General features: G+C 56.7%; 1 protein-coding gene across 3 annotated transcripts; it reads right to left on the bottom strand.

The window, feature by feature from the left end:
• Positions 1-1,975: 1,975 nt before the first annotated feature.
• Positions 1,976-23,909, bottom strand: SLC38A3 (solute carrier family 38, member 3). Of its 3 annotated transcripts, none has more exons than XM_012657684.1 (16): positions 23,848-23,909; positions 8,762-8,911; positions 8,579-8,660; positions 8,294-8,409; positions 7,607-7,680; positions 7,429-7,521; positions 7,244-7,325; positions 6,089-6,171; positions 5,942-6,000; positions 5,606-5,770; positions 5,446-5,525; positions 5,082-5,182; positions 4,723-4,847; positions 4,492-4,636; positions 3,459-3,562; positions 1,976-3,371 (listed from the first exon to the last, which is right to left on the bottom strand). In XM_012657684.1, the coding sequence occupies exons 2-16, from the start codon at positions 8,860-8,862 to the stop codon at positions 3,267-3,269; spliced, it is 1,515 nt and encodes a 504-aa protein (XP_012513138.1). In that variant the 5' UTR covers positions 8,863-8,911; positions 23,848-23,909; the 3' UTR covers positions 1,976-3,266. The 3 variants fall into 3 exon arrangements, with proteins under 3 accessions (XP_012513138.1, XP_012512987.1, XP_012513059.1); XM_012657533.1 differs by lacking the exon at positions 23,848-23,909 and adding an exon at positions 16,314-16,418; XM_012657605.1 differs by lacking the exon at positions 23,848-23,909 and adding an exon at positions 16,180-16,395.
• Positions 23,910-24,120: the final 211 nt, after the last annotated feature.

Genomic DNA, 24,120 nt, shown 5'->3' with positions numbered 1-24,120 from the left:
GGGCCCCCCATCCCCCACCCCAGAGTCTAATCTCACTGCAGCAGCCAGAATAATCCATTTAAAACTTAGAGTTGCTACCAAGTTAGATCCTGCCCCCTCTTCTGTTAGGACCTGGCATTGGCTCTCATCTCACCCAGAAAAAACTCCAAAGTCCTTATGGTAGCTGACAAGACTCCATAACATTTGCCCTCCTCGTGCCACCCACTTCTTCTATCCTTTCCTGCCTCACTCCAGCCACAGTGGGCTGCTGGCTATCCTCACACATGCCAGGCACATTCTGATTCAGGGCTTTGCACCGGGGATCCCAGGGACTGGAATCCTCCCCTGAAGGCAGCCACATGGCTTCTTCCCTCTCCGAATCTCTGAGCAAAAGTCCCTTTCTTAGTGAGGCCCACCCTGTCCCCACTCCTGACCCCCGTTCCCCATTGCCCTTACCTTGATGTTGGTTACTCCCTGTAGAGCATCTTCTAACAAATGATATAACTTAGTGGTTATGTTTAATGTTTCTGTTCTGAATTCAATCCTCCACCTAGGATGTAAGGTCAGGGAAGACAAGGGTCTTCACTGTGTTCACTACTGTAATTATAGGTGTTAGAAGAGTGCCTGGCATGTAGGAAATCTCAATAAATACTTGTTGAATGAATGAATGAATCCCTTTTCAGTTGAGAGGCGAATGTGAGCCTGTGCACTCAAGTGGGGAGGGTTGGGCAAGGGCAGCCGCTGGGCAGGGAGACCAAGGCCCATGCTCTTGCCCTTTTTCCTGGGCTATGTGGTCTTAATTTTCTGTAACAAGCAGTCATCAGAAAAATAGTGAAAAGAAATGTAGAAGACCTCTGTACTGGATCTTTTGGCTGCTCTAACTTATCAATATTACATACAGAGCAATTTTTTTCAGAACAATTTTTAAAAAGCATAAAGAAGGAAAACACCTGGGAACATCTTCAAAGCATACAAAAGTGCTTAATGATGGCCAAGGCCCTGAAGACCCATCCTCTTGGAGGCTGAGTGGCTAGAACATGACAGCCAGGGACAAGGGATACTCATTTTCAAACAGTCATGTGGACACTTGGCTTTTGAATCTCGGGTAGTGGCCACATCACTACACTGTCCCCTCCCTGCTGGGGCCTGCTGTCCAGGGTCAGGGTGGAGGAGGCCTGATTGGGCAGGCAGAGATGGCCTGTCAGGGCCAGGGTCCTTCCCACACCCCAGCTGTGTGGGGGGAGGGGCAACTGTGAGCACATCCCCTTGGTCTGAGAGGCCTGAAGCCAGGCTTGGTGTCCTGTTGCTGCTCTGACCTGCAGCCTTCCTTTGGATGGATGGAGTGTGAGAAAAGACCCCCAAGATCTGTCTGCAAGATGGACTCTGCCCTTTATTGGCCCCCAACTCCCCAGGAGCCAAGCGTTCCAGGTAGGGCTATGGCCCCATCTGATGGGGAAGAGGCCAGAGACCCCCAGCGGGCAGTCCCTCACACCAGAACACCTGGACTGCATCCACCTCTAGACCAGCATCTACCTCTTTCCTGTGGCCATGGGCTCCTGGGTGAGTTTCCAGGCTGGAGTCAGGCGCCTGGGGCTGATGGGAACAGGACTCAGGAAGCCCCCTCTGCCCAGTTGGCACTGCTATGGGCCTAGCAGTTACCAGCTTGAGGAAGTTCTTTCTTCAGGGGTTTCCCAAGCTGGCAGCTGCCTTGCAAGTTCAAACTGGATTTTTCCTGCTGCCCTTTTCCCCGGCGGCCTAGCCCAGTGCAGGGTCTCTCCTAATGAGGGTTTGGTGCCAAGGCCTGGGCAGCTCCATCCCACTGGATCCCAGCTGGTTGAGGCCTGCCCCAGGCAGTGGGCAGCTTCCCAGTCCCACCCAGGCCAGGACACCTGGGGCTGCCCTGCCTCCTTGCAGCCCCCACTGCCGCTTGCACTTCCCCTCCCACTGCCACTCAGGACCCCACACACAGGGACTCACTGACCCACCTTTATTGACGGTAGAGTTTACTATTAATGAAATTTCAGCCCAACAGGGCACAGGATCCCTGGACTTTTGTTCCTAGACTCAAGGCATTAACAGAGTTGACATGGCAGCCTGGGAGCCAGGGGAGGGCAGGGGGCCTTTCCTGGGGCTCCCGCAGGGCTCAGCTGCCCCCAGCTCAGACCCTCCCTGAAGCTGCTGGGGATGCACCTCACGTTGCCTCCTTCCGGAGGCCACTCTCTGTCCCACTTCCTGGGGCCTCATTAATTCCTCCCCACCTCACCCCGTGAGAAAGCAGGTCTGTGTTGAGCCTGGCCCAGGCCCAGAGGCGGGTCTGAGTGTGCCACTGCTTGGTTTGGGAGGCAGGGGGTGGGGTGGGTGGGGGACTTGCCTTGTTCCCACCTTCATCCCAAACAAGAAGACGGGGGCCTCCATCACCATCCACATCCTGGCCCCCCCTCCACTTTCCAGGAACCTAGGGTCCACGGAGACCAAGAATATAAAACACAGCTGGTCTTAAGTATAATATTTATAAAAGGGGCCTGCCAACCTCCCCACCCTGCCCCAGTCTGGCCCCAGGGGTCTTTGGCTCCCAGGGGCAGGACATCCTGGGCCCAGCCTCTCTCTTCTCCCGGCAGTGGAATGTGAGCTATGGCCCCGGCTTGGGGCAGGGGAGTCCCAGCCTCCCCAGGACCGGTGAAGAGATAGTGCAGGGGTCCCTTGGGGGTACACACACCAGCCCCACCCTCAGCAGAACCTGCTGGCTCCAGCCCAGCTGTGGGGTAGGGTGAGTCTCCTCCTGTGGAGAGGGTAGGAGAAGAGTATCTGAGGGCACAAGCCCAGGTGTCTGAAAGGGGCCTAGGGGTAGAAGGAGGAAAAGCCAGTGGCCTGGGGCAGATGAGGCCCCAGGGTGCAGACCGTGGCCTAGCGGCAGGGTGGGAGAACGGCTGCAGGCTTGGGTCCCAGCTCTATGTGCCCCTACAGGTTATGTGACCTCAGGAGGCAGCTGCTGGGCCTCAGAGTGTACATCTGTGCAAGGGTGGGTGGAGGGGCTTAGGTGGGATCTGAGATGACAGCCCCATCCTACTCCCATTTCAGAAAGCCCCTGTGGCTCTGGAGCCCAGCAGGATGGTAGCCCAAGGGCCTTGGTCCTGGCTTTTTAACAAAAACCTTCTGCAGAGGGGACATGGGGCCAAATGCCATAGTGTTAATCGCATCTTTCTCCTACCCCCACTGGCCACTGGGGGTGGAGTCCGGAGAGTCTGGGCAGGGGTGCTAGTCCAGGTAGACAGAACAGGATGGGTCCCCTAGTGGTTTCCTCCATGCTGGCCGGTCCCTGAGACCCAGTCAATGATGATGAAGCTCAAGCTCATGGTCATCAGCAAGAGGCCAAGCACAGCAAAACAAAGGGCCTGTGAGGTCAGAAGTCAGGGTCATGCCTGAGGCCAGGGCAGCCCCTAAGCCCCATACCAGCCCACCAGCCTCCAGGCCCCTCGCACCAGGATTTTGGGGGTGGATCTCACAGGTTCCTTCTCAGTGGGCACGATTCGGAAGTAGAAGATGGCAGGGAATATGAAGATGAGGCATGGGGCAGATGTGGCACCTGCAAAGAACAAGGCATGGCCACTGCTGGATCATGTTCACCTATTGGCTAAGGTTTGGGGGTGGATGCTTCGATGAGATCAAACATTCCTTGTTGAGAGAGTTTCACCTTGAGACTCCACTTGGGAGCTCTACCTGATTCTGGGAAGCCCACCAGCCTCTCCCCCTTGTTTTCTATCTGCCAAGATGGAAGGCTGGTGCTGTTGATGTCAGAATGTCAGTGAATGAAGCTAGTAATGAGGAAAGGCAAGTCAAGAGGTAGAGATAGACAAAGACTTAAGGATATTGGGCTCCTGGATACACCTATTCCTGAAGGCTTTTCCATTATTTGAGCCCATGCATTCCTTTCTGCTTACTTCATTGTGAGTTGGATTTTGGACACAGAACCAAGAATACTGTTCGTGATATCCATGATTCTCAGTCTCCAGGTCTGCTTGTCAGTCCCTGCAGAGTTGGGTTGGGGAGTCAGTCCCCTGAGTTGGGTCACCCCAAAGATATTTCAGAATTGGCTAATCTTCCAGCTCAGAGCCACATCTTGGATGAGGCAGTGGACAGAGTACCAAACCTGGAGTCCGATGATCCTGGGGCTGAATCAAGACCACGTGGCCCTGCTGCTGCTTTAATCACTTTGAACTTTAGTTTCCTCATATGTGAAATAGGGACAAGACGTAATGAAATCCTTTGTGGAGGGCCTTGGCCCCTGGGGTCCACCCCTGTCCTCTAGCAAAGGGGACTGACTCAGCGGTTCTGAGCCCTCAAAAGGGATTAGAATTGCCTTAAGGACAAAAGCTCAGATGGGAGGCCAAACTGTGCACATGGCCAACAGCTATCACTTAAATATAGGGTGTGAGCTCAGGAATCTGCCAGGATTTACAGAAGTGTAAATCTCTGGGGCAATACCCCACTTCCACAGCAGGGCCAGATCCTCACCAATGACCCCGAAGATGCCCAGGATGTTGGGGGCGAAGATGACCAGCAGGTTGATACAAGCGAGCAGGCAAATGGCAATGATGATGTGCCGCAGCCAGCTGAACTCCTGGTTTTGAAACAACATCTGCTGGATGGCACGGCGCACCTGGGGGCAAGTGGGAAGAACCATCAGCCTGTCAGCACCATCAGCCCCACCCCCTCATTGGTCTGGCCACCTGCCCACTGGCTCACCGGGAACAGAACGATTGGCACTGTGAGTGTGACCGCTGTCAGCACGGCCACACGCACACACAGGATCAGCACATCAAATGCATCCACCTTGTTGTAGGTGTGCAGCAGCTCCGACTCCACCCCGTCTGCGGCAGGCAGGGAGGGTGGTCAGCAGGTGGCCCAGGAGGGGGCTGGGATCTGAGCTACCTGGTAGACCCTGACACTGTAGGGAGTGGCACTCAGACTCACCTCCACAGCTGCAGAGCATAGTCAGGCATCACATACCTAATGAGCACCTACGGTATGCAGGGCACCATGGCCACTGACCAGCCCCTAGCCCCCAGCCTGACCTCAGCCTCTGCCCACTGGCCCAGTCATACCATAGAAGGTGAGGTAGCCGAAGAGGGCAGCCAGGAAGTACATGATGTACATGACGGTGATGGACAGGTTGGCAATGTGCTGCATCTTCCTCTTGGAGGGGCTATGGGGCAGTGGGGGATGGGCACTGGTGACAAGCTCGGCCACACTGGGTGACTCCATGTGCCCCAGGGTCTCTCTGGCACCACATCCTCATCATTCAGCAGCTGAGGGAGCCTGCTTCTTGCCCCAATCTCCCCTCATGGCAGCCACAGAGATCTTAAAGTGACTTGCCCCCTGTCACCCCCTACTCACCCCCAGGACCACATCCATTCTCCCCAAACCAGCTCAAGGCAGCCCCACCTCCTCCCAGCCACAGACACCTACTCCTTGAGCTCCGTATAGATGGGCAGCACCTCGGGGTGGCAGACAAAGGCGAAGGCCATGATGGGGATGGTGTATGCTGTCTGGGGACACATGGGGCTGTGTCAAGGCAGCCCCCTGCCACTCTCACCAGGCCCCCTGTCCCTCCCTGGCCTGTCAGAACCTGTGAGTTGAGTACGAAGTAGCTCGGGGTGCAGAAGGCTGCAGTGTCAGTCTCCACCTGCAGCTGCACCTTCTCCTCAAAGACCTCCACGTGGCTGGAGTTGGCTGTGATATTGGCGAGGTTGGGGGGCAGCGGGCAGGGCACATGAAACTTTTTGTAGATGACCTGGCATGGGGAGGGATCAGGGTATCAGAGCCGGGCTAGGCTGCCGGGAAATCACCATGAAGCTGCACGTAGGTCAAGACTGGAGCAGCTGCCTTCTGGCCCAGGCTGCCCAAAGAGACCTGCCCCTCCCTGACCTGCCGCCTCCCTTGACCAACATGGAGTGTGACTCACTGCAATTAGGAAGAACACCATACAGCTGAGAGAGAAGCCACTGGAGTAGCCCAGGTAGCCTGCAAAGTGGAGGGGGCTGTGAGACGGGGGGCTCCCTCCTGGGCATCCCTCCAACATCCCCCCAAGACCCTGCCCTACCACACTCACCAAGCTGCCGCATCAGTGCCAGGGGCAGAATGATGATGACAGAGACCAGGATCACTAGGTAATTGCCATTCATGTACCAGTCTCTGCAGGGACAGCAGTGGGGAGCCAGGATCAGAATCCACTCGGCCTGGGGTAGGGCCACCTGCCTCCCCCAGTTGGAGCCACCAGTGGTACCACTGAGTGACCTCCAAAGAATATTTGTCCACAGCTCCAAGTTTCCCTTTCCCCATCTGCAAAATGGGCATACTCTCAGTGCTCTCCTTCCCGGTGATGTGGGGATGAAGGTGCTGGCCTGGCACGTGGCTCACACTTGGTAATCAGTGTGATTATAGTCACTGCTGTTTTTCTCAGGACACACAGGTGTGGGCCCAGCCTCTTGAGAGAGGTGGTTGGGATGAAGGGAGCTGGCTCTGAAGGGGACAATGTGTTCCATGGGGATCTCAGGGACTTGCCAACAACCTGTGCCCCTTGTAGTTCCTTCTGGCACCTAGACCTCGCATTATCCTGCCGCCTCCTCTACCCCCCAGGAATGTTCAGGGGCACAGGGAGACAAGGGGATAAGGGCCAGGACCATCCTTCCAGGGAAAGCTCAAAGGCCAACTCCTTGAGAGAGGCCCCCAGGGCCCCAGGGGCAGAATCTTGACTCCCCCCACGCCCAGAGCTGCTCTGAGCCTCACAGCCCCTCTGCTTGCCCAGGCTGGGCCGCCAAGAGCAGGGCCTGTGTCCTCTCTGCCCCCACCACAAAACCCAGCTGATGCGCAGCCGGCGCAGGCTACAGTGAGGGGCAGCTGGGACACCCTGGGCTTAATCTCCTGGGGGGGCTGACCCCACGGTCAGGAATAGCAGGCGCTTAGAGCTAAGCCGAGGCTCTCATGCTCTCAGGCTGCGTCCGGGCCCAGGAGGGGCCCAGCTTCCTCAGCTTCACCCTGCCCCTAGCCCCACATGTCCCCTCCCTGGGGGTTTCCCTGGGTGCTTCATAAACAAGTGTAGACTGAATGTTGGCTCTGCTGGCAGCTCTCTGCCCCCCACCAGCCACTTGTCTGCTCTGTCTTGTCTCTCTCGCTAGCGTGGCCTGGGCCCCCAGGGCCAGTGATGGGCTTGGAGTGGTGGGCTAGGGCCTCCCACCCCACCCAGCCGGCCCCACCCCAGGCTCACGAGCTTTTCTCCTCCAGGTTCAGGAAGGTCTGTATGACAAGGGGCAGCTCGGACTTGATGATGTACAGGTAGCTGGACATGGCTGAGGGGAGAGGGGTAGGGAGGTGCTGGGGTCAGCCAAACCAGTCAGCCTTTGGGCCCATCCCCTGCCCGCTGCCTGCCCACCCCCTGCCCACTGGTATCACCTCCAATGTTCTGCAGCATGATGGCCAGGGCTGCCGCCAGCTTTCCTGGGGTCCCAAAGGCACGGTAGCCCAGCTGCTCATAGGCACGGATGCCTACAGGAGCAGGGGTCAGGAAGTCAGGGGAGCTCACCCCAGGCCACCCCCACCGCCAGCGCACTCCATGCGGTGTGAGGCTCACCCACAATCCCTGAGGACTTGAGTAGCAGGTGGATGGAGTAGCTGGAGACCAGAGCGACAGCTGTCAGCAAGAACCTGGGAAACATGGGAAGATGGATGAAAAGAGGCCACTGGGGGCTCCCCTGGCTGCTAGGGAGCAAGGGACTCTGGGAGGCCTGGGTGTGGGCGGTCTGTGACTTGGCTGTCTGGACCCCCCAATAGATATGGTTGCTAGCTCAGCAGGCCCTGGAGTGGTGAACACCAACCTGTTTGACCCAGGATGGGACAAGCCCAGAAGGGCCCTCTGGGTCAAGAGTGCCCCCATGACTGCCCTCTGAGCACTTCTTCCTCTTTAATGCTTGGGACAAACATGTTTTCCATTCAGGCTGCAGGGCAGAGCCCCTGGGCAGAGGACACGTGTGCCCACACGAGGCCTGGCCATGGGCTTGGCCATCACGTGTAAAGGTGGTAGAAGGACATACTCAGGCCTGTAAGGCTGGCCCTGTGTTGCGACCTCAATGGGTCTACTGGGCAGTGAGGAATATTCGTCTGGCCATGGATGTTTTTTCAGTGTGGTTTGGGTTTACTTTAAGAAGTGCCCACCCACTGCAGCCTGGGCCTTGGGACAGGGAACTGGTGAGTCATGGGAGGTCACATTAGAGGCTTGTTTAGGGCTCCCCGTTTTAGAAGTTTTGCCGAGGACACTCACAGGAAGAGGATGATGCCTGTGTTGGCCATGGCATAGGCGAGCCCCAGGATGCCGCTGCCCATGATGGCATTGCTGAGGTTGAACACTGACATCCCGAACGATGTCTTCCCTTCAAACTGCAGGGACCAGAGTGGGAAGGTGAGGGGTGGGGGAGTCAGCTAGGCACAGAGGCATCGTGGGTTCCCCTCACCATCCCTCAGCCTCCTGCTGCTGCCCCACAGCACCTCATTACTGCACCCAAGCCCCCCACAGTGCCCCCAAGCCCCCCATTGCTGCCCAGCTCACGTCAGTGAAGTGAGGCTCTTTGCTGGGGCTTTTCTGGAGGAAGCCCTTGCCCTCACCACAGCTCTGTCCGGAGTCCTCAACCCTGCAGGCACAGGCCAGGGCAGGCGGCTCAGCTCTAGCCCTTTGCTCCATACCCCTGCCCTGCCCTGTCCTGAACCACTACAGGGTCCCTCTTCTACTCACCTCTGGTTGCCTGCCGTGGGGGTGACGGCTGGGAGTAGCCCCTCTGAGTGTTTGCCGTTGGGCACCAGCTCCACCATCTCTGTCTGCAAAGGTGCTTCCATGGCTCAGGGAGCACCACCAGGAGCACTGCTCTCACACCAACACAGAAGTCTGCAGAGCAGACGGTCCCTCTGGTTATGCCCCTTCTTTGGGCCCAGGGCCCAGCCTCCTACATGAGGCCCGCAGCTATAGCACACCTCCCAGAGGGTAACTCAGGACATATGTGCACACGCAGCTCTGCCTGCTGCCTCCCTGGCTTCTGCCATTGGGGGAAGAGAGCTCAGACACCTGAGTTCCCCAAGACATCCTGATGGGACACTTCAGCCGGTACGCAATGCACCCTCTACACACACACCAGCCCAGGCAAGCCCTTGAGGCCTCACTTTCCCCATCTGTGAAGGGTCATCTGGATGACCTGAGTTCAGAGCCCAGTGGCACCAGGATCCCTGGATGCTGAGTCCCAGGCCCCCAGACTCCACTCTGGGTGTGCATCCTGGACACACGCCCCCTCTCTGACATTAGTACTGGGAGATGGTTTCCTGCACTGGCTCTGTGTGCCAGGGGCCTCCTGGCCAACCTAGAATGGCACTGCCCGACGGCTGGAGGCCTTGGGAGAGGGTGCGGGCTGTGGGCCCTGTTCCCAGCCGCCCGGCGGGCACTGTTGGCATCCAGAACAAAGGGCCCTCTGTGGGCTGAGATCTGGCGCTGGGAACGGCAGGCGCAGAGGCTGTCCCCCCCTGGAGCCAGGATGCCTGAGGCGGTGCTGGGTGGCTGGACACCTGGGCCCTTCCCGCCTGGCTGTGGCAAAAGGCCCTCAGGGGGCCTTCCAGGAAACGGGTGCTCCAGGGCCCAGTTCTCTGGGCTACACAGGCCTTACCTTCCACATAGCCCTGGCCTCAGGGCCATGTTCTCCTTCAAGCCTCTCCTCCCCTGCCAGGGAACCCCCAACCCTCAGGTGCCCACCATCAGAAGTGGACCCTCTGAAAAGACCCTCCATTTCCTGGAGCCCCAGGCCAGGAGCTCAGGCCCTTGGCCAGCCGTGGGGGAGCCTGGATCGCCAGGTCAGTGCCCTGTCCCTATTCTCAGGCTTGGCTCTGCTCTGGGCCTCAAAGGAATCCCTTGCCCCCCATCCCTGCCACTGCCCAGACAACTCACTGGCCCTCTCCCAACACTGGGGCCAGGAGGTGTCTACCTCATACCAAGAAGTAACTGGGCATAATGCCCTCAGGTTCTGTAAGGACATCCTGAAGTCTAGACTGGCCAGCAGGAGAGCTGAGGCCAGAGTGGAGACCAGAGAGGGTATAACATTTCCAGGCAGGATAGCTAGAGCCCAGTCCTAAAGCCATAGCACCCCATCTCCTTGGGAACCCCGAATCCTGCCCCAAATCTCCCATCCCAACTCCAGGCCCTGATGCTCTCAGGTCTTCCCTTGCATTTTGAGCACCAAGGGGGCTCAAACTTAGCACTCAGGACTGGGGGTGCACAGGAGAGGTGAGGCTCAGGCCTCTGGCCCTGGTGCCCCAGAGGCAGCAGCCACACACCACTGACCAGGGACTCCTCTCCTGTTGCCGCAGGCAGCCCCAGGCCAGAGCTCACTTTGGGCCTGGAGACCCCACACTTGGCACTCTTGCACCCCTCAAACCTGCTGGTATCTGAACCCTCCTCTCCTTCTAGCCCCGCCCACTCAGGACAATGACAATGTTAACATCTCTTCTTGAGCCCTCTTCCCCTAGACCAGAGTTCCCCAGGTCAGCCTGTCCTCATGCCCCTGCCCTCAGCCCTGCCATCTGCACCCCTCCAAGGATCTCACCTGGGTGGAAGTGCCAATGCCTGGTCTCCAGAGTCACTCCAAAGTGCCCCTGGCACTCAGCTAGGGTTGCCCTCACTTAGCACCCTGCCCTGGGCAGGCTTGGACAGGCCCTCAGAGTGTGCTGAGTTGGCAGCCTGGACAAAGCACCCTTCTCTGACTAATATCCTTCCTAGCAGCCGGGCACTGCCTCCAGGGAGACCACGGTCTGTGGCATGGGCGTGGGAGGTGTCTGAGGTCCTGGCTCCAGTTTCCCCAGCCCCTCTGCAGGACCTGGGCCTAGACCTTTGGGGCCTGGTGGCTATGACTCATCACCAGTCATTGCTGAGTCTTGGGCTGGCCTGAGATTGCAGAAAGGACATGGAATACCCTTCCTCAAGTGACCCCCAGCCTGGAAAGGACAACACCCCTCCAAATACCACCCTCACCACCACCCTATAGCTCCTGCTGAAACTGAATATGAGCCACATAGTGCTGGGACTCAAAAAAGCAATGATGGGGGCATCAAGGAAGGCTTCCTAGAGGAGGTAGTAAAGCCAGTCCTAAAATTCCAGGAGCCCCTGAGTTGTGCAACAGGAAAGAATGCTTTAGGCAGAGGGCACAGCATAGGCAGAGGCCCTGAGCGAGGTATGAGGCAGGCCATGAGGGTGGAGTGAAGGTTCCATGGCTATAGGTAAGCCTGACAGAGCCTTAAAGGCCAGGCCAAAGAGTCTGTACGTCTGTCTAGGGCAGAAATGAAGGCTGGGGTCTACAGTGGGGATTAGCTCAGGTGTGGCATGTGGGCCACAGCCATTTCCTGCGACTTGACAGCTCCCATCCCTCAGACCTGCTGCCTCCCAGGCTCCTGTGTGTCGGTGAATCAGGGCAAACTCAGGGAGAGCACCAGGTAGGAAAAGCTGCCAGCAGAGCCCGATCCACTGTGGTGAAAGCCCAGAGTAGACACTGAGTCTATGTCCTGGCTTGGCCCTGCCTCACTGTGACCAGGGCCAGAGTAGCCCCACTCAAGACCTCGGCATCCCTCTGTCCTCTAGGGGTCCCTCGAGGCTTGGCCAAAGCTGCAGACAGAGTGAGGGCAGGCCATGGAGGCCCAGAGAGGGGCCTGGTGCTGGGGCAGGGAGATTATGCGGCCTGGGGCAGGACATCAGAATGGCATCTTTCATGGGTGCAGCATGGGCCTGGGCAGTTAATTGATGGCCCAGGCCACTGCCCTAGGACGTGTTTGCCCTGCTGGGAGATAAGGGCCAGGAGGAGCCAGGAGACACAGGGATGGGACAGCAGGTAACACCTGCCCACGCGGACATCACAGGGTGAGAAGTCGTCAGGCACACCTTGGCAGGTGTTGAGTTTGGCTAATTAAAGATTTTGAGGCCTAGGAATCCAGGCCACCTTGGGACAGCTGCTTGCATCAGCCTCTACAGGAAGGGCACACCTCTCTGTCCAAGGATCAAGGTCCTTGGAGTCCCAGGACTACGAGCGCTGCTTTCCTTCCCAACAACGTTCAGAGATATAAGTGGGGGTTTGGTAGTGGACTGGCTACAGGGAAGTATCCACACTGTCCTTCCCTTGGTCCTGTGGCCACATGCACTGATGGGGACAGACCCCATGGAACTTGCTGTGCCTAGGCACCCCTGAACTCGGCCCAGATCTCAGGGGAGAGGCAGCTGGCCTGGCCTGAGGGTCCAGTGTGCTCGTCCCTGGGGGCTCAGGTCTGAGGACTGCCCTAGCTCCAGCTCAGCTTATCCTTTCCTCCCTCCTCCTTGGCTGAGACAGGGTGCCTCTCCCAGCTTGGTATCCATCTGGACAGCTACCCCTCTGTCCACTTGCTTCTGCAGGCTTCAGAGGGAAAGCACCCCCTCCTAGGACAAGCCATCGGCAAGTGGGGAAAGAGGATGCAATTGACATGTTTGAATTGTATGTTCACAAGGCACAACCACAGGGACTGGTGGGAGCTGAGGTCAGGGGTCCAGGGATAGGGCAAGTGGGAGGAGGGTGTTAGAATAGGGAAAAGACACCCCTTGCCCCTCCCCCAGACCCACATCCCCATATTTTGACCCCAATAAATTCCAGTCCCCCATCTGCCACTCCCTCATCATCAATAACACAACAACAATGCAAGCGTGTGACCAACACTGGGCTGGTACTGAAGGGGTGACATGCAGGAGGGGGCATATCCAGGGAAAGGCAGATGGCCCAGAGCATTGACATACTGGCCACACCAATCCTTCATCCCCCCACTCCCTGGCCCTGGGATCTGAGATCTGTGCCTCTGTGTTCTGGGCATCCGGAGGTATCTAGGAGGATCTGAGAGGCCCAGCTGGGACCGGAAGGTAGACTTTCCTGTGACAGGGTACATTTTCTAACAGATGCTTATAGTTGGGCCTAGCTCCAGCCACCTCGGTCTCCCCTCCCACCCAGCCCTGGACCCTCCAGCAACCTCCCAGTAGAGGTTGCAGCCAGAATCTCTTGGTTCAAGACTCGGCCAGAGCCAGCAGCAGCCCCCTCCCCCACATTGCCAGCCTGCTGAGAGGGACGTGCAGCCTGAGGCCCTGCTGAGGCAAAGGACAGGACATCACGTGACTGTGGCCCCCCAGGGGCAGGGGAGACCCTGCGCCAGCCAGCCCATCCTCCTCCCTGCTGACCCGGAATCCCCTGGAGGCAGCCAAATATTTGGACAGCCGGACTTCTGGCCCCAAAGAAAGCTGGAGCACAGGCCTCGGGCAGTTCAGGACTCACTGGAGACCCCAATGGGGGGCTAAAGGCAAGGTCAGCCTGGAGGAGGGGTGATGTCCAACGTTAGGAAGAAGCAGAGCAAGGCAGAGGGAAGGAAGAGAGACAGACAGGGAGAGCGCAGGAGAAAAGACACAGACATTAGATATATGTGTCCACGCATACTGACCCACAGAGAGAGACAGACAGACAGACAGTCCAGGGAGATGAAGAAATGCAGATGGATATAGAGGGACACAGACAGAAAACAACAGAGAGTGAGGACAAAAATCCTATATAGGTGATAGACACTCAGGGCGATGGAGAGAGACAGAGACAAGCAGAGAAGCAAGGAATAGAGAGGTGACCGGCCCATCAGAGACAGCCAGCTGGAGAAAGAGACAGAAACAATGAGGGGCAAAGACAGCCCACAAGACAGATAGAGCCCCGGAGAGGCAAGAGATGGGGAGGGAGCCAGAAGGCTTAGGGGAGAGGGAAGCAGACCCAATGAGCACTGCAGGGATGGCCAGGCAGGATCCCAGAGAACCCTACAGGAGGCCACTGCTGCATCTCCAGGTCCCCACAGGGCAGGTTATGGCCCTACCAGCCAGGTGCAATTACATCCAGAGGCTGGGGCTGAGCCCACTAGGGCCACAAGGCCAGGCCCAGCTGGAAAGTTCAGAGACCCCTGATCTAGCACCCAGCGTTTGTCTACCTGAACAATGGAAAAGACATGCAGAGATGATGGTCAGCTGGAGTGACCCCCATTCTCAGCAGCCATGCACGTGTGCAGACGTGCTGGCTGAGAGGCTGTGTACAGGACGTGGCCCGCAGAGCGGAAATTCAAAACCAAGCCACCCCAGGCCACTGGCCGGAAAGCCCCTCCTGCCCCAGCAGCTGGTCCTTCCCTTTGGCCCCCAGAAGCCCGGCCTGGTCCTCTGCTCGAGCCCCACCCTGTTCTGCCGTGTCTGTCTTCCCATCCAGAGTGAAAGACCCATCCTTCACCACTAGACTGAGTGTACACAAGGCACATAGTAGGTGCTCAGTAAATGTTGTTAAGTGAGTGGAATGCATTCAGGGCCCTCACAAGCCCTCATCCTATCTTACCTGCTCCAAGTGAGGCCCAGCCCTGGCCCTGCCTGCACTAGAACATCCTCCCACAGGGCCCCCATTCTACTATGGCACAGGCTGCACAGCCTACCCCAGCTTTTTGTGCACACAGATGCCAAAACTGTACCTCCCTGGTAGCCAACCAGCCCCACTCCCCTGCAAACAAGTTTTCCCTTCAAACTGATTGCTTGTCCCACACCTAGTCCAGACTTCTGGAGTGTGCTCACTTCAGCCTAAAATCCTTCCCTCAGCCACCCAGAGACCATGAATCACCCAGCCTGTCTGTTGTGACTCAGTTTCTCCATTTTCCCAGGGCTCCAAGGCTGCTTGCTAGGACAGTGGCATAAGGACAGGAGCAACCAACTCTCATGGTCTGGCCACCTGGAGCCCTGGACTGGGGTGGGGACAGTTTGTGATGGGAGCCAAAAGAACCAGCATACAACAGAAGCTGAGAGGCCAGTGAGGACCTGGGCTTCATGGGCCCAGGCAGAATGAAATCCTGAAACACACACTCCCATCCTCCCCAGAGATGCAGTCCCCTGCCTCCAACCCCAAGAAGTCAGTCAGAGATTCTCATTCCTGATTTCACTTATTCCAGCCCTCTCAGAGATGTGCCAGACTTGGCCTCACCCATTCCTGATCCCTCCCACCAGCAGTGCTTCCTACAGGAAGGCTTCCATGCTTGTGCTCAACTTCCCCCATTCAAAATGAAATTGTCCTTGGATTTCTTTAGCTTTCTCTCCCTCAAATTAAGATCCCCAAGGAATTCACGCCTTTCCAGAAGGAAATGGCTCCATCCTAGACGTTTACTGAAAAGGAAGGGGTGGAAGGTCCAAGGGCTGCTTCCAGGGGCAGCACAGTAGTGGTGGCAGTCACAGAAGGAAGGACAGGACTGGCAGGCTGAAGGAAGGATGCGCATGGATGGAAGTACCCTCCACGGTGTTCCCCAGGGATCAAGGGCCTTGACTTAGCCCTCTTCAGACCTGCTTGGGAGCCCATACCTGGGCCCAGGCTCAGGTCACTGTAGGGGGGAAAGGGCGGATCCCCATAGGCCCCGCCCCTGGCCTCCCCCTCCCTGGCTGTAAACAAACGCACGCATTCGAGATGGCCAATCGATTGGGCCAGTCGGGCGGCGGCGGGCTCCTGCAAACCAAGTCTGCGTCCCTTCCCTGCCCGGGCGCGCGCGGACTCGTACTTGCACCAGACCTGGGCGCCAGGTGGGGAGGAGCGCACACGGTGCCGCCCTCAGGCAGGAGAGCCACGCGCGCCCTGTGCCCGCCGTGCCCGCTGGCTCCGCTGCAAATGGCACAGGTTCTGGGGCCAGCATGTACCCCGGGGCCCCTCAGGCGGCCCGGCCCCATCTGCCCTCAAGCCCCTGTCCAATGCAGCCGGGATAAATATACCCGGATTCCGGGAGTGCCAGCCTGGCCGCTCTGCCTGTCAGGCGCCCGTCGGGGCAGCGCTCCAGGGACTGCTCCAGGCCCCTCTTGGGTCCTCCTCCGGGACCCTCTCCAGCCTGTCCCGGTGGGCGTAGCCTCAGGAAGCCCATCGGGTACCACTCTAGCCCCCGATAAGGCGTCCTGTGGCCCCGCCCCGAGTGCCACCGACCTCCTCTTGTTCTGCTCAGGCCCCGCCAAAAAATGTCCCGCCCCGAAGCGACGAAGTGTCCCTCCTGGTACCCCTCTCAAGCTCAGAGCTGAGTCCCGACTGGCGGGTCCCTTGACCCGCGCCCGGAGCGCGCGGTGCTTTGGCTTACCGGAGGCTGGGGCTCCTGCTGGGGTTACGGCGGGAGGAGGAGCTGCTCAGAGCTCGGCTATGGACCGGAGGGTGCACAGAGGACTCAGCACCCCCGGTGCCCCTGGATTGGTGGGTCGACGCCCGCAGCGGTACCTGGCCTCACGGTTGGGCACGCGCGTAGCTGGGCTCCGACTGGCGCGGTCTGCTCTGCTCCCGGCTGAGTGCAGGGCAGCAACAGCGACAGCAGCGGCCGGGGATGAAGGGCGCCCGGCCCCGCCCCCGGCCTGCCCCCGGCCCGCCAATCCCCTGCTGTCCGCGGGAGGAGGGGCTGCTCCGGGAGGCGCCGGGGCCGGGGCAAACCCGGAGCAAAGGGGCAGCCGAGCGCCAGGGAGCCCCCTAGGTAGGAGGGCAGCTGCTCTGGGAGGGGCTCAGTTGAGTCTTGCGGAGGGAATGCTTCCGTCCAAAGCAGATTCTTTCTGAGATCTCTGAGTGTCACCGTAACCCCTGAAATGCTCTGCCCTCACCTCCCTGAAGCCAAAAGGGGATCTCCAGCCAAGGGGAGCGGGAACAGGGCAATGCTTAAGCTCAGCGAAGAGTGTTTGAATGGGGGACTTTCAGATACCACTCAGGCAATAAAATACCTTTCTACCTGCCTCACCCTTCCCAACCAGGGAAAAACTTCTTGTATCAATTTTGTCTTCACCCCAGATGTTTAGAAGAGATTGAGGCTGGAACAAACAGAAGCAGAGACAGTGAGGACAGGAGGGAAGCAAGGCTTGGCTTGCTGTGAGCCTTGCCTGGGGCCTCACTGCGCCTGGTCCCATTTCCTTATTTCGAAGGTGTAGGAGACAGCTGTCAGCCTGCCCATGGGAAGTGGGGACCAGGACTCCGTGCCCTGGCAGGAGCGATGTTAGGTTGGCCCCATTCTTGGCTAGAGGCTCCTATCCCACTCCTGCCTGCTTCCCACCTAGGGCCTTGGTGCTCAGGGATGGGTGGTGGGTGGTGGGTGTTGAGGTCCCAGGCCCACCTGGAGGGAGCTGGGGGAGACATTGACCTTCAGGGTGAACTGGGCGGGGGTGTCCCAGAGCAACTGTGCCCCTTGCTTCTCAGTCACTGGCTCTGATCCGATTAATCCCATGGCCTCTGCTGTTCCTATCCAAGCTGGTCTTCTGTGTCATGTCTGCCCCTCTTCTCGCAGAGGATATCCCTAACCCCTTCTCTGCCCTGAGCTGGGAGTCAGGACTCCGGGATTCTCTCCTGCTGACTCACAGCACCACCACAGCCAAGCCAAGCCCTAGCATACCTCAGTTTCCCACTGTGTCACGAGGAAATGGCTCTGTCTTTTCTTCTGGTCTGAGGGGAATGGGTGAAGGGTAAGCTGTGAGCCAGGGGCAGGGGCTCGGCTCTGGCCGGGAGTGCCAAGGGCTGGGAGGGCTAAAGAGAAAGGCATTGGGATGGTGGCAACCCCTGGAAACATCAAACCACCCAAGCTCCTGCCTTGCCAGTGGCTGGAAAATTGGAAGGGACTGAACTGGGGCTGATGTAATCCTGGGATCAGAGTTCATCTTGATCATGGGGGCCCAAGAGACTCTCACCCTCCAAAAGGGCATGATTCTGCCAGACAGGAGAGGTGCCCACTGTGGTCTCATGTCTGCCCCTTGCCTCCCACCTGAAGACACACTGGATACTCACAGGGGCCATTTGTAAAGGGCTGGTGGCTCCCACTAGCAGTGCCTAAGGGGCCAGGCCTGACTCAAGGTCACCCGGCATGTGGGTGTTGGGGTCCTCAACCAGCCTGAAGGGAGCAGGGGCTGGCTGGGCTGCTGGGGAGGCCCAGAGTTGGGTGTGATATGGGGTCCTCAGGCCAGTTGTGGCCAGGCTCAGGGAGGGGCTGCATGTTTGTTGTTGCTAGGCCTGGGCCCTGGCCAGGGCAAACACAGCTCAGAGGCCTTTCCCCACCACCTGCCGAATCTCCCAGCCCAGCTTGTGGTGGCCAGACAGCTGGGCAGCTGGGACGGGTCTCTGAGAGCTGCCGGGTGCCTTCTCCCAGAGGCCAGAGGGAATGTCCCTCCATGCAGCCGCAGTGTTGGGGTCAGCCACCTGGGCTGGAGGGTGGGGGAAGCTTGATTTCAGGCTTCAGCCCAGCTCCTGCCTCTACTCCCCCATCTCTGCAAACTTAAACACAGGCCCGGGAGACTGCCAGACACGTGGGGCAGAACTTAGGGTCCCAGGATTGCTCAGACCCTCCTTGCAGGGCCCCACAGCCCTTTGCTCTCTCCCTCCCTCTCTCGTCATGAATTCTCAGCCCTCAGCTGGGCAGCCCCTTCTCACCATGCCACCCCCTCCGCTGGCACACCATCCACATAGTGCCCCAAGACCATCTCCAGCAGTGACGCCTCATCTTCACCTCCAACCTGGCCCTTCCAGAGCCCAGCTTCTGTATCCACTGACTCCTCGCACAGCCTGCAGGCTCTTGCGCTCACCGGCTGGCCTCCCTGATGTCCCCCCAGCCCACTCCCAGGGGCCTCTCCACCTCCTCCACCGCCCTGCTGACCACACGCACATTCCTGCTGTTTGCAGAACATGTCAGCCTTCGTGCTCCTGTGTCTCTGCCCTCGTGGTTCTCAGAGCCCAAGGTTCCCCACGGTGTCCCACTTCCTTGGCAGACTCCTACTTGTCCTTCAGCAACCAAATGAAAGATCCCCCCTGAGAACCCTGCGTGAGTCACCAGGGAGAGCCAGTTATTCCAATACCTGCTGTGCTGCTCTTGCCATCCCACCCACAGTTACAGCCAGGGTCTCCTAGTGCTGTCTATGGGTGGTCTGCATGGGAAGCCCCGGCCAGGCTGGAGGGCATGAATCAAGGACAACCTGGTGGAGAAGCAGCCTCTGGGCTTGGCTCTGCCAGGGGAAAGGAAAGCACATGGCAGGGCAGGGAAAGAAAGGGCAGCCTGCATGGGGGAAATGGCTTGGTCGAAGGGACAGGGAGTATGAGCATGAGGTTGCCAAGGGTAGGTGTGGGGGTGAGAGTAGGGCGCTTGTTCCACAATCATGTTGGGGGGTTAGAAGGCCTCACGGGAGAGTGGTTACCTCCACACTCCAGGGTCGAGTACCCACACCCACAGCTCCTGACTATGCTCTGCTCAGTTTGGTCCCTGGGAGGCTCCACTTTGGCCATGAGCAGGGGGTTAGTGTCACAACACAAGGCGTGGAAATATGGAGGGGCCCACTGGCAAACCTCCTCTCTAGCCCTTCCCCAGCCTGGGCCCCCAGAGCTGGTGACCTCTTGGCCAAGGCCTGCCCCTGCAGCCCTGGCGTGACTGCCCTCTCTCCCCTGAGACCTGGCCCCTGGCTTTTCTGGCCACTGAAGCGGCTTAATGAGCCCTGGTCACATGGGCTGTGCTACTGCCTGTGGGGAGGGCTCAAACCCCCAGTGGCCACCCGGCCAGGCCCTGACGTCAGCGGCATTAACCGTACACCAGGCTTGTCTAATCTCTGGTCGGCGGCTGGGCCAGGTTAGTGCCGCCAGAGCCAGAGCGGAGGGCCATGGGGTCCTCAGGGACACCTTGAGGTTGTAGGTTAGGCAGGGATGGTGGTGGTTAGAAGTACCCACAGTAAATACGCCCCTCCCAAAGACTAAGGTGTGGCCACTGTGCTGTGGGCAAGCTCTCTCTGATCCTCTGCCCTGGCTGTGAATCAGGCATCAGGCACCCATTGATCCTGTTCCGTAGGGTGTAATTACACTGGTGTGGTGAGTGGGGCTGAGCAGGCTTCAGGCTGGGAGACTCAGGGGACCCTCACACATGCTGGCCGTGGACAGGGCAGTTGGAGGCCAGGCAGCGAACCCGACCTACAGGATCCGGGAATATCAGTCCTGAATCCCAGAACCTTGAGCCAGAATGATGTGTGGGAGGAGACTCCCTGGAGGGCATGGCCCAGCTCCTGCATATTGTTTGGGCCCTTCTCTGTCCCTTGCCCAGGAAGGCTGGGGAGCTCACTACCTTTCTTCCAAGACAAGGCAGCTGTTCAGAAGGCACCATTGATCCACCTCTCCTGACAGCTTCCTCCCTCTCAAGCCTAACACTTCTAGCTCCTCAAGGCCTCCTATTCTCTGCCTTGCCTCTGCACACTATATCCCTGTCACTACCCCCTGCCCCACCTCCCTCCAGTAAACTGCTCAGGGAGAGGGTCCTTAGTAGAGATGAGTATCCCCAGCTCAGTGAGGCCTAAGACCAGCCAGCAGGGGTCCAGCACCAATGGCCAGAGTTCCATCCTACCCTCAGGCTTCTGAGCAACACCCACGTGGGTGCCCACATGTGTGCTGGGCCCCCTAACCTGTCCAGTGTTCTTCTTGTGCTCAAGCCTGAGTGCCCTCACTCTCCCTTCTCCAGTCCCCACAGAGTCACGGTCCCCCTCCAGCTGGACGTCAAGGATGTTGCCTATACTCGGCTTTCTATTTTTTTAGTAGAGACGGGGGTCTCGCTTTTGCTCAGGCTGGTCTCGAACTCCCGACCTTGAGCGACCCACCCGCCTCGGCCTCCCAGAGTGCTAGGATTACAGGCGTGAGCCACCGCGCCCGGCCTATGCTTGGCTTTCTGCCCAGCCCTGAGTGTCTGTCTGCCTCCTGAACATCTCCCCCAGGTGGCCACAGCTCCTGCAAACTCAGCCCATCCAACACTCCCTTGCAGTCCAGGCTTGGTGGCGATGTCTTGTGTGCTTGATCAACTGCACAGACCCAGATCTCTGTCGCTGAGCTCCTCACCTTGCAGACCCAGGCTCTCTTGGGTAACAAAGACATGGCCTATGCCTCATGGGTCCACCAGTCCCACTCCCTTCCTTGCCCATGCCCATACTGGCCCCCAGGAAAAACATGTGCCCCTATATACACGTTTTTTGCTTGTTTTTGGTTTTTTTTTAGAGGTGAGATCTTGCTCTGTCACCCAGGCTGGAGTGCAGTGGCACAATCATAGCTCACTGGAACCTCAATCTCCTGGGCTCAAGCAACCCTCCTGCCTCAGCCTTTCAAGTAGCTGGGACTACAGATGCACACCGCCACACCTGGCTAATTAGAAAATTTTTTTGTAGAGATGGGAGTCTTGCTATGTTGTCCAGGCTGGCCTCAAACTCTTGGGGCTCAAGTGGTCCTCCCGTGTCAGCTTCCCAAGTCACTGAAATTACAGGTGTGAACCACTGTGCCTGGCTCTCTTATATACATGTTTTTATGAAAATTTTTAATGATTGTTTTTCCAGAAGCAGATTTTGAAAATATTATTGATGATTTTTGTCTACATTAAAGCCAGGAAAATAAAATTATAATAAATTCTGCTTTAGGAATAAATAAATTATTTAATCTTAAAATAATGTGAGTTCAGGATGGGTGCAGTGGCTCACACCTGTAGTCCCAGCACTTTGGAAGGCTGAGTCAGCAGGATCACTTGAGCCCAGGAGTTTGAGGCTCTGGTGAGCTGTGATCACACCACTGTATTACAGCCTGGGCAACAGAGCAAGACCCTGTTTCAAAAAAAAAAATACATAGAACAGAGTTAAAAAGGCAAAGCACAGAATAGGAGAAAAATATTTGCAAATCATATCTCTGATAAGAAATTATTTTCCAGAATATATAGAGAACTCCTAAAACTCAACAACAAAAAACCAGATAATTCAATTCAAAAATGGGCTAAGGACTTGAAGAGATATTTCTCCAGAGAAGACATACAAATGGCCAATAGGTACATGAAAAGGTGCTCAACATCACTAAGCAGTAGGGAAATGCAAATCAAACCTACAATGAGATACCATCTCCCACCCAGTAGGATGGGTACTATCAAAATAACAGAAAATAACAAGAGTTGGCAAGGATATGGAGAAATTGGAATGCTTGTGCACTATTGGTGGGAATATAAAATGGTATGGCTGCTGTGGAAACGCTTCCTCAAATTATTAAAAATACAATTACTGTATGATTCACCTGTTCAACCTCTGGGTATATCCCCCAAATAACAGAAAACAGGGTCTCAAAGAGATATTTGTGCACCCATGTTCACAGCAGCATTATTCACAATAGCCAAAATGTAGAAGCAACCTAACAGATGAATGAATCAACAAAATGTGGTATTACACAATGGAATATTATTCAGCCTTAAAAAGGAAGGAGAATCTGACACGTGCTACCTGTAGATGGCATTGAGGGCATTGTGCTAAGTGAAATAAACTCGTCATAAACAGATAAATATTGGGCTCGGTGGGGTGGCTCACACCTGTAATCCTAGCACTTTGGGAGGCTGAGGCAGGAGGATCGCTTGAGGCCAGGAGTTTGAGACCAGCCTGAGCAAGAGCAAGACCCCATCTCTACAAAAAATTAGAAAAATTAGCCGAGCATGGTGGCACATGCCTGCAGTCCCAGCTACTTGGGAGGCTGAGGCAGGAAAATCACTCGAGCCCAGGAGTTTGAGATATTAGTGAGCTATGATGATGCCACTAAACTCTAGGCCCAGGTGACAGAGCAAGATCCTGTCTCAAAAAAAAAAAAAGACAAATACTGTATGATTCTCCTTATAAGAGGAACTTAGAGTAGTCAAATTCATAAAGACTGAAAGTAGAATGGTGGTTGCCAGGGGCTGGGGGAAGGGAGAAAGGGGGAGTTATTATTTATGGGTACAGAGTGTCAGTTTTACAACATGAAAAGAGTTCTGGAGATGGATGGTGGTGATGGTCACACGACACTATGACTGTATTTATTTATTTATTTTTTGAGACAGAGTCTCACTCTGTTGCCCCGGCTAGAGTGCCGTGGCTTCAGCCTAGCTCATAGCAACCTCAATCTCCTGGGCTCAAGCGATCCTTCTGCCTCAGCCTCCGGAGTAGCTGGGACTACAGGCATGCGGCACCATGCCCAGCTAATTTTTTCTATATATATATTTTTATTTGTCCAGATAATTTCTTTCTATTTTTAGTAGAGACAGGGTCTCACTCTTGCTCAGGTTGGTCTCGAACTCCTGACCTCGAGCGATCCACCCGCCTCGGCCTCCCAGAGTGCTAGGATTACAGGCGTGAGCCACCGTGCCCAGCCACTATGAATGTATTTAACACCACTGAACCGTACATTTAAAAATGGTTAAGATGATAAATTTTATGATACATACATTTTACCACAATTTTCAAAATTGGCAAAAAACCCCTAAAAACATATATTGGAGCAAATATTTTTCCTTTTGCTTCAAGCCCCAATGTCTTGGCATGTGTCTGTTGGATTTTGATATTTTGTTCATTGTGGATTTTTTGCATTAATTTTGATTTTTAAACATATTGTATTCATATATTATTTATGTTGATTACTTAATTTTTTGGCACTGCCATAAGTTTTGTACCCAAGGTAAGTGCCTTACTTGTCTCACCCTGATCCCAGCCCCAGTTATGTCCCAGCGTCAAGGGCTTCCCTGACTGTCCATCATCTCCTGGAGAAAGCCAGGCGCTCCGCCCCCTTCCCGGCACCTGCTCCCGGGAGCTCCTGTGGCCACCAGCCCATGTTTCCAGGCCTTATACACTCTATGGTCCCCGCCAGAATGAGCCTCCATCTCAAAACTCCCTCTTGATCCAATACTGTCCCAGTGAGCCTTTCCCACAGCTCCTCTTCCCCACAGCTCCTCTTCCCCTCAACTCCCTTCAAGAGGCACAAGTTGGTCCCCTACCTGCAAGAGTGTCCCCCACTTTGTCAGGCCAGCTGCTTCTCCCTGGAAGGGGCATCTTCCCACTTCATGCCCAGCTCAGCACTGGGCACTTAAGAAATACCCATGATCTGTGACAGTCAAGCCACACCCCCAAGAAAGGACAACAGGACGGGGCCTGACGCAAAGGTTTATTGCTGAGACTGCACATCTAGCTGAAGGGAGCGAGAATTGTGCCCGGGCCTTGCAGACAGAAGCTCCTTGTCCCTGACTGCAGCACAGGCCCTGGTCCCTGGG

This window comes from Propithecus coquereli, unplaced genomic scaffold (assembly GCF_000956105.1).
Source record: "Propithecus coquereli isolate 6110/MARCELLA unplaced genomic scaffold, Pcoq_1.0 Scaffold1, whole genome shotgun sequence".
Taxonomy (NCBI): domain Eukaryota; kingdom Metazoa; phylum Chordata; class Mammalia; order Primates; family Indriidae; genus Propithecus; species Propithecus coquereli.
This window is presented reverse-complemented; position numbering and strand designations above follow the sequence as displayed.

Bases quoted from the DNA above. Each gene is read 5' to 3' on its own strand.
- SLC38A3 (XM_012657684.1), bottom strand. From the start codon at position 8,862: ATGGAAGCACCTTTGCAGACAGAGATGGTGGAGCTGGTGCCCAACGGC. The intron at 8,661-8,761 runs GTGAGTAGAAGA...CTGTGCCTGCAG, and splicing joins CCCACGGCAGGCAACCAGAG to GGTTGAGGACTCCGGACAGA. The intron at 3,563-4,491 runs GTGAGGATCTGG...TGTTCTTTGCAG, and splicing joins GGGCATCTTCGGGGTCATTG to GTGCCACATCTGCCCCATGC.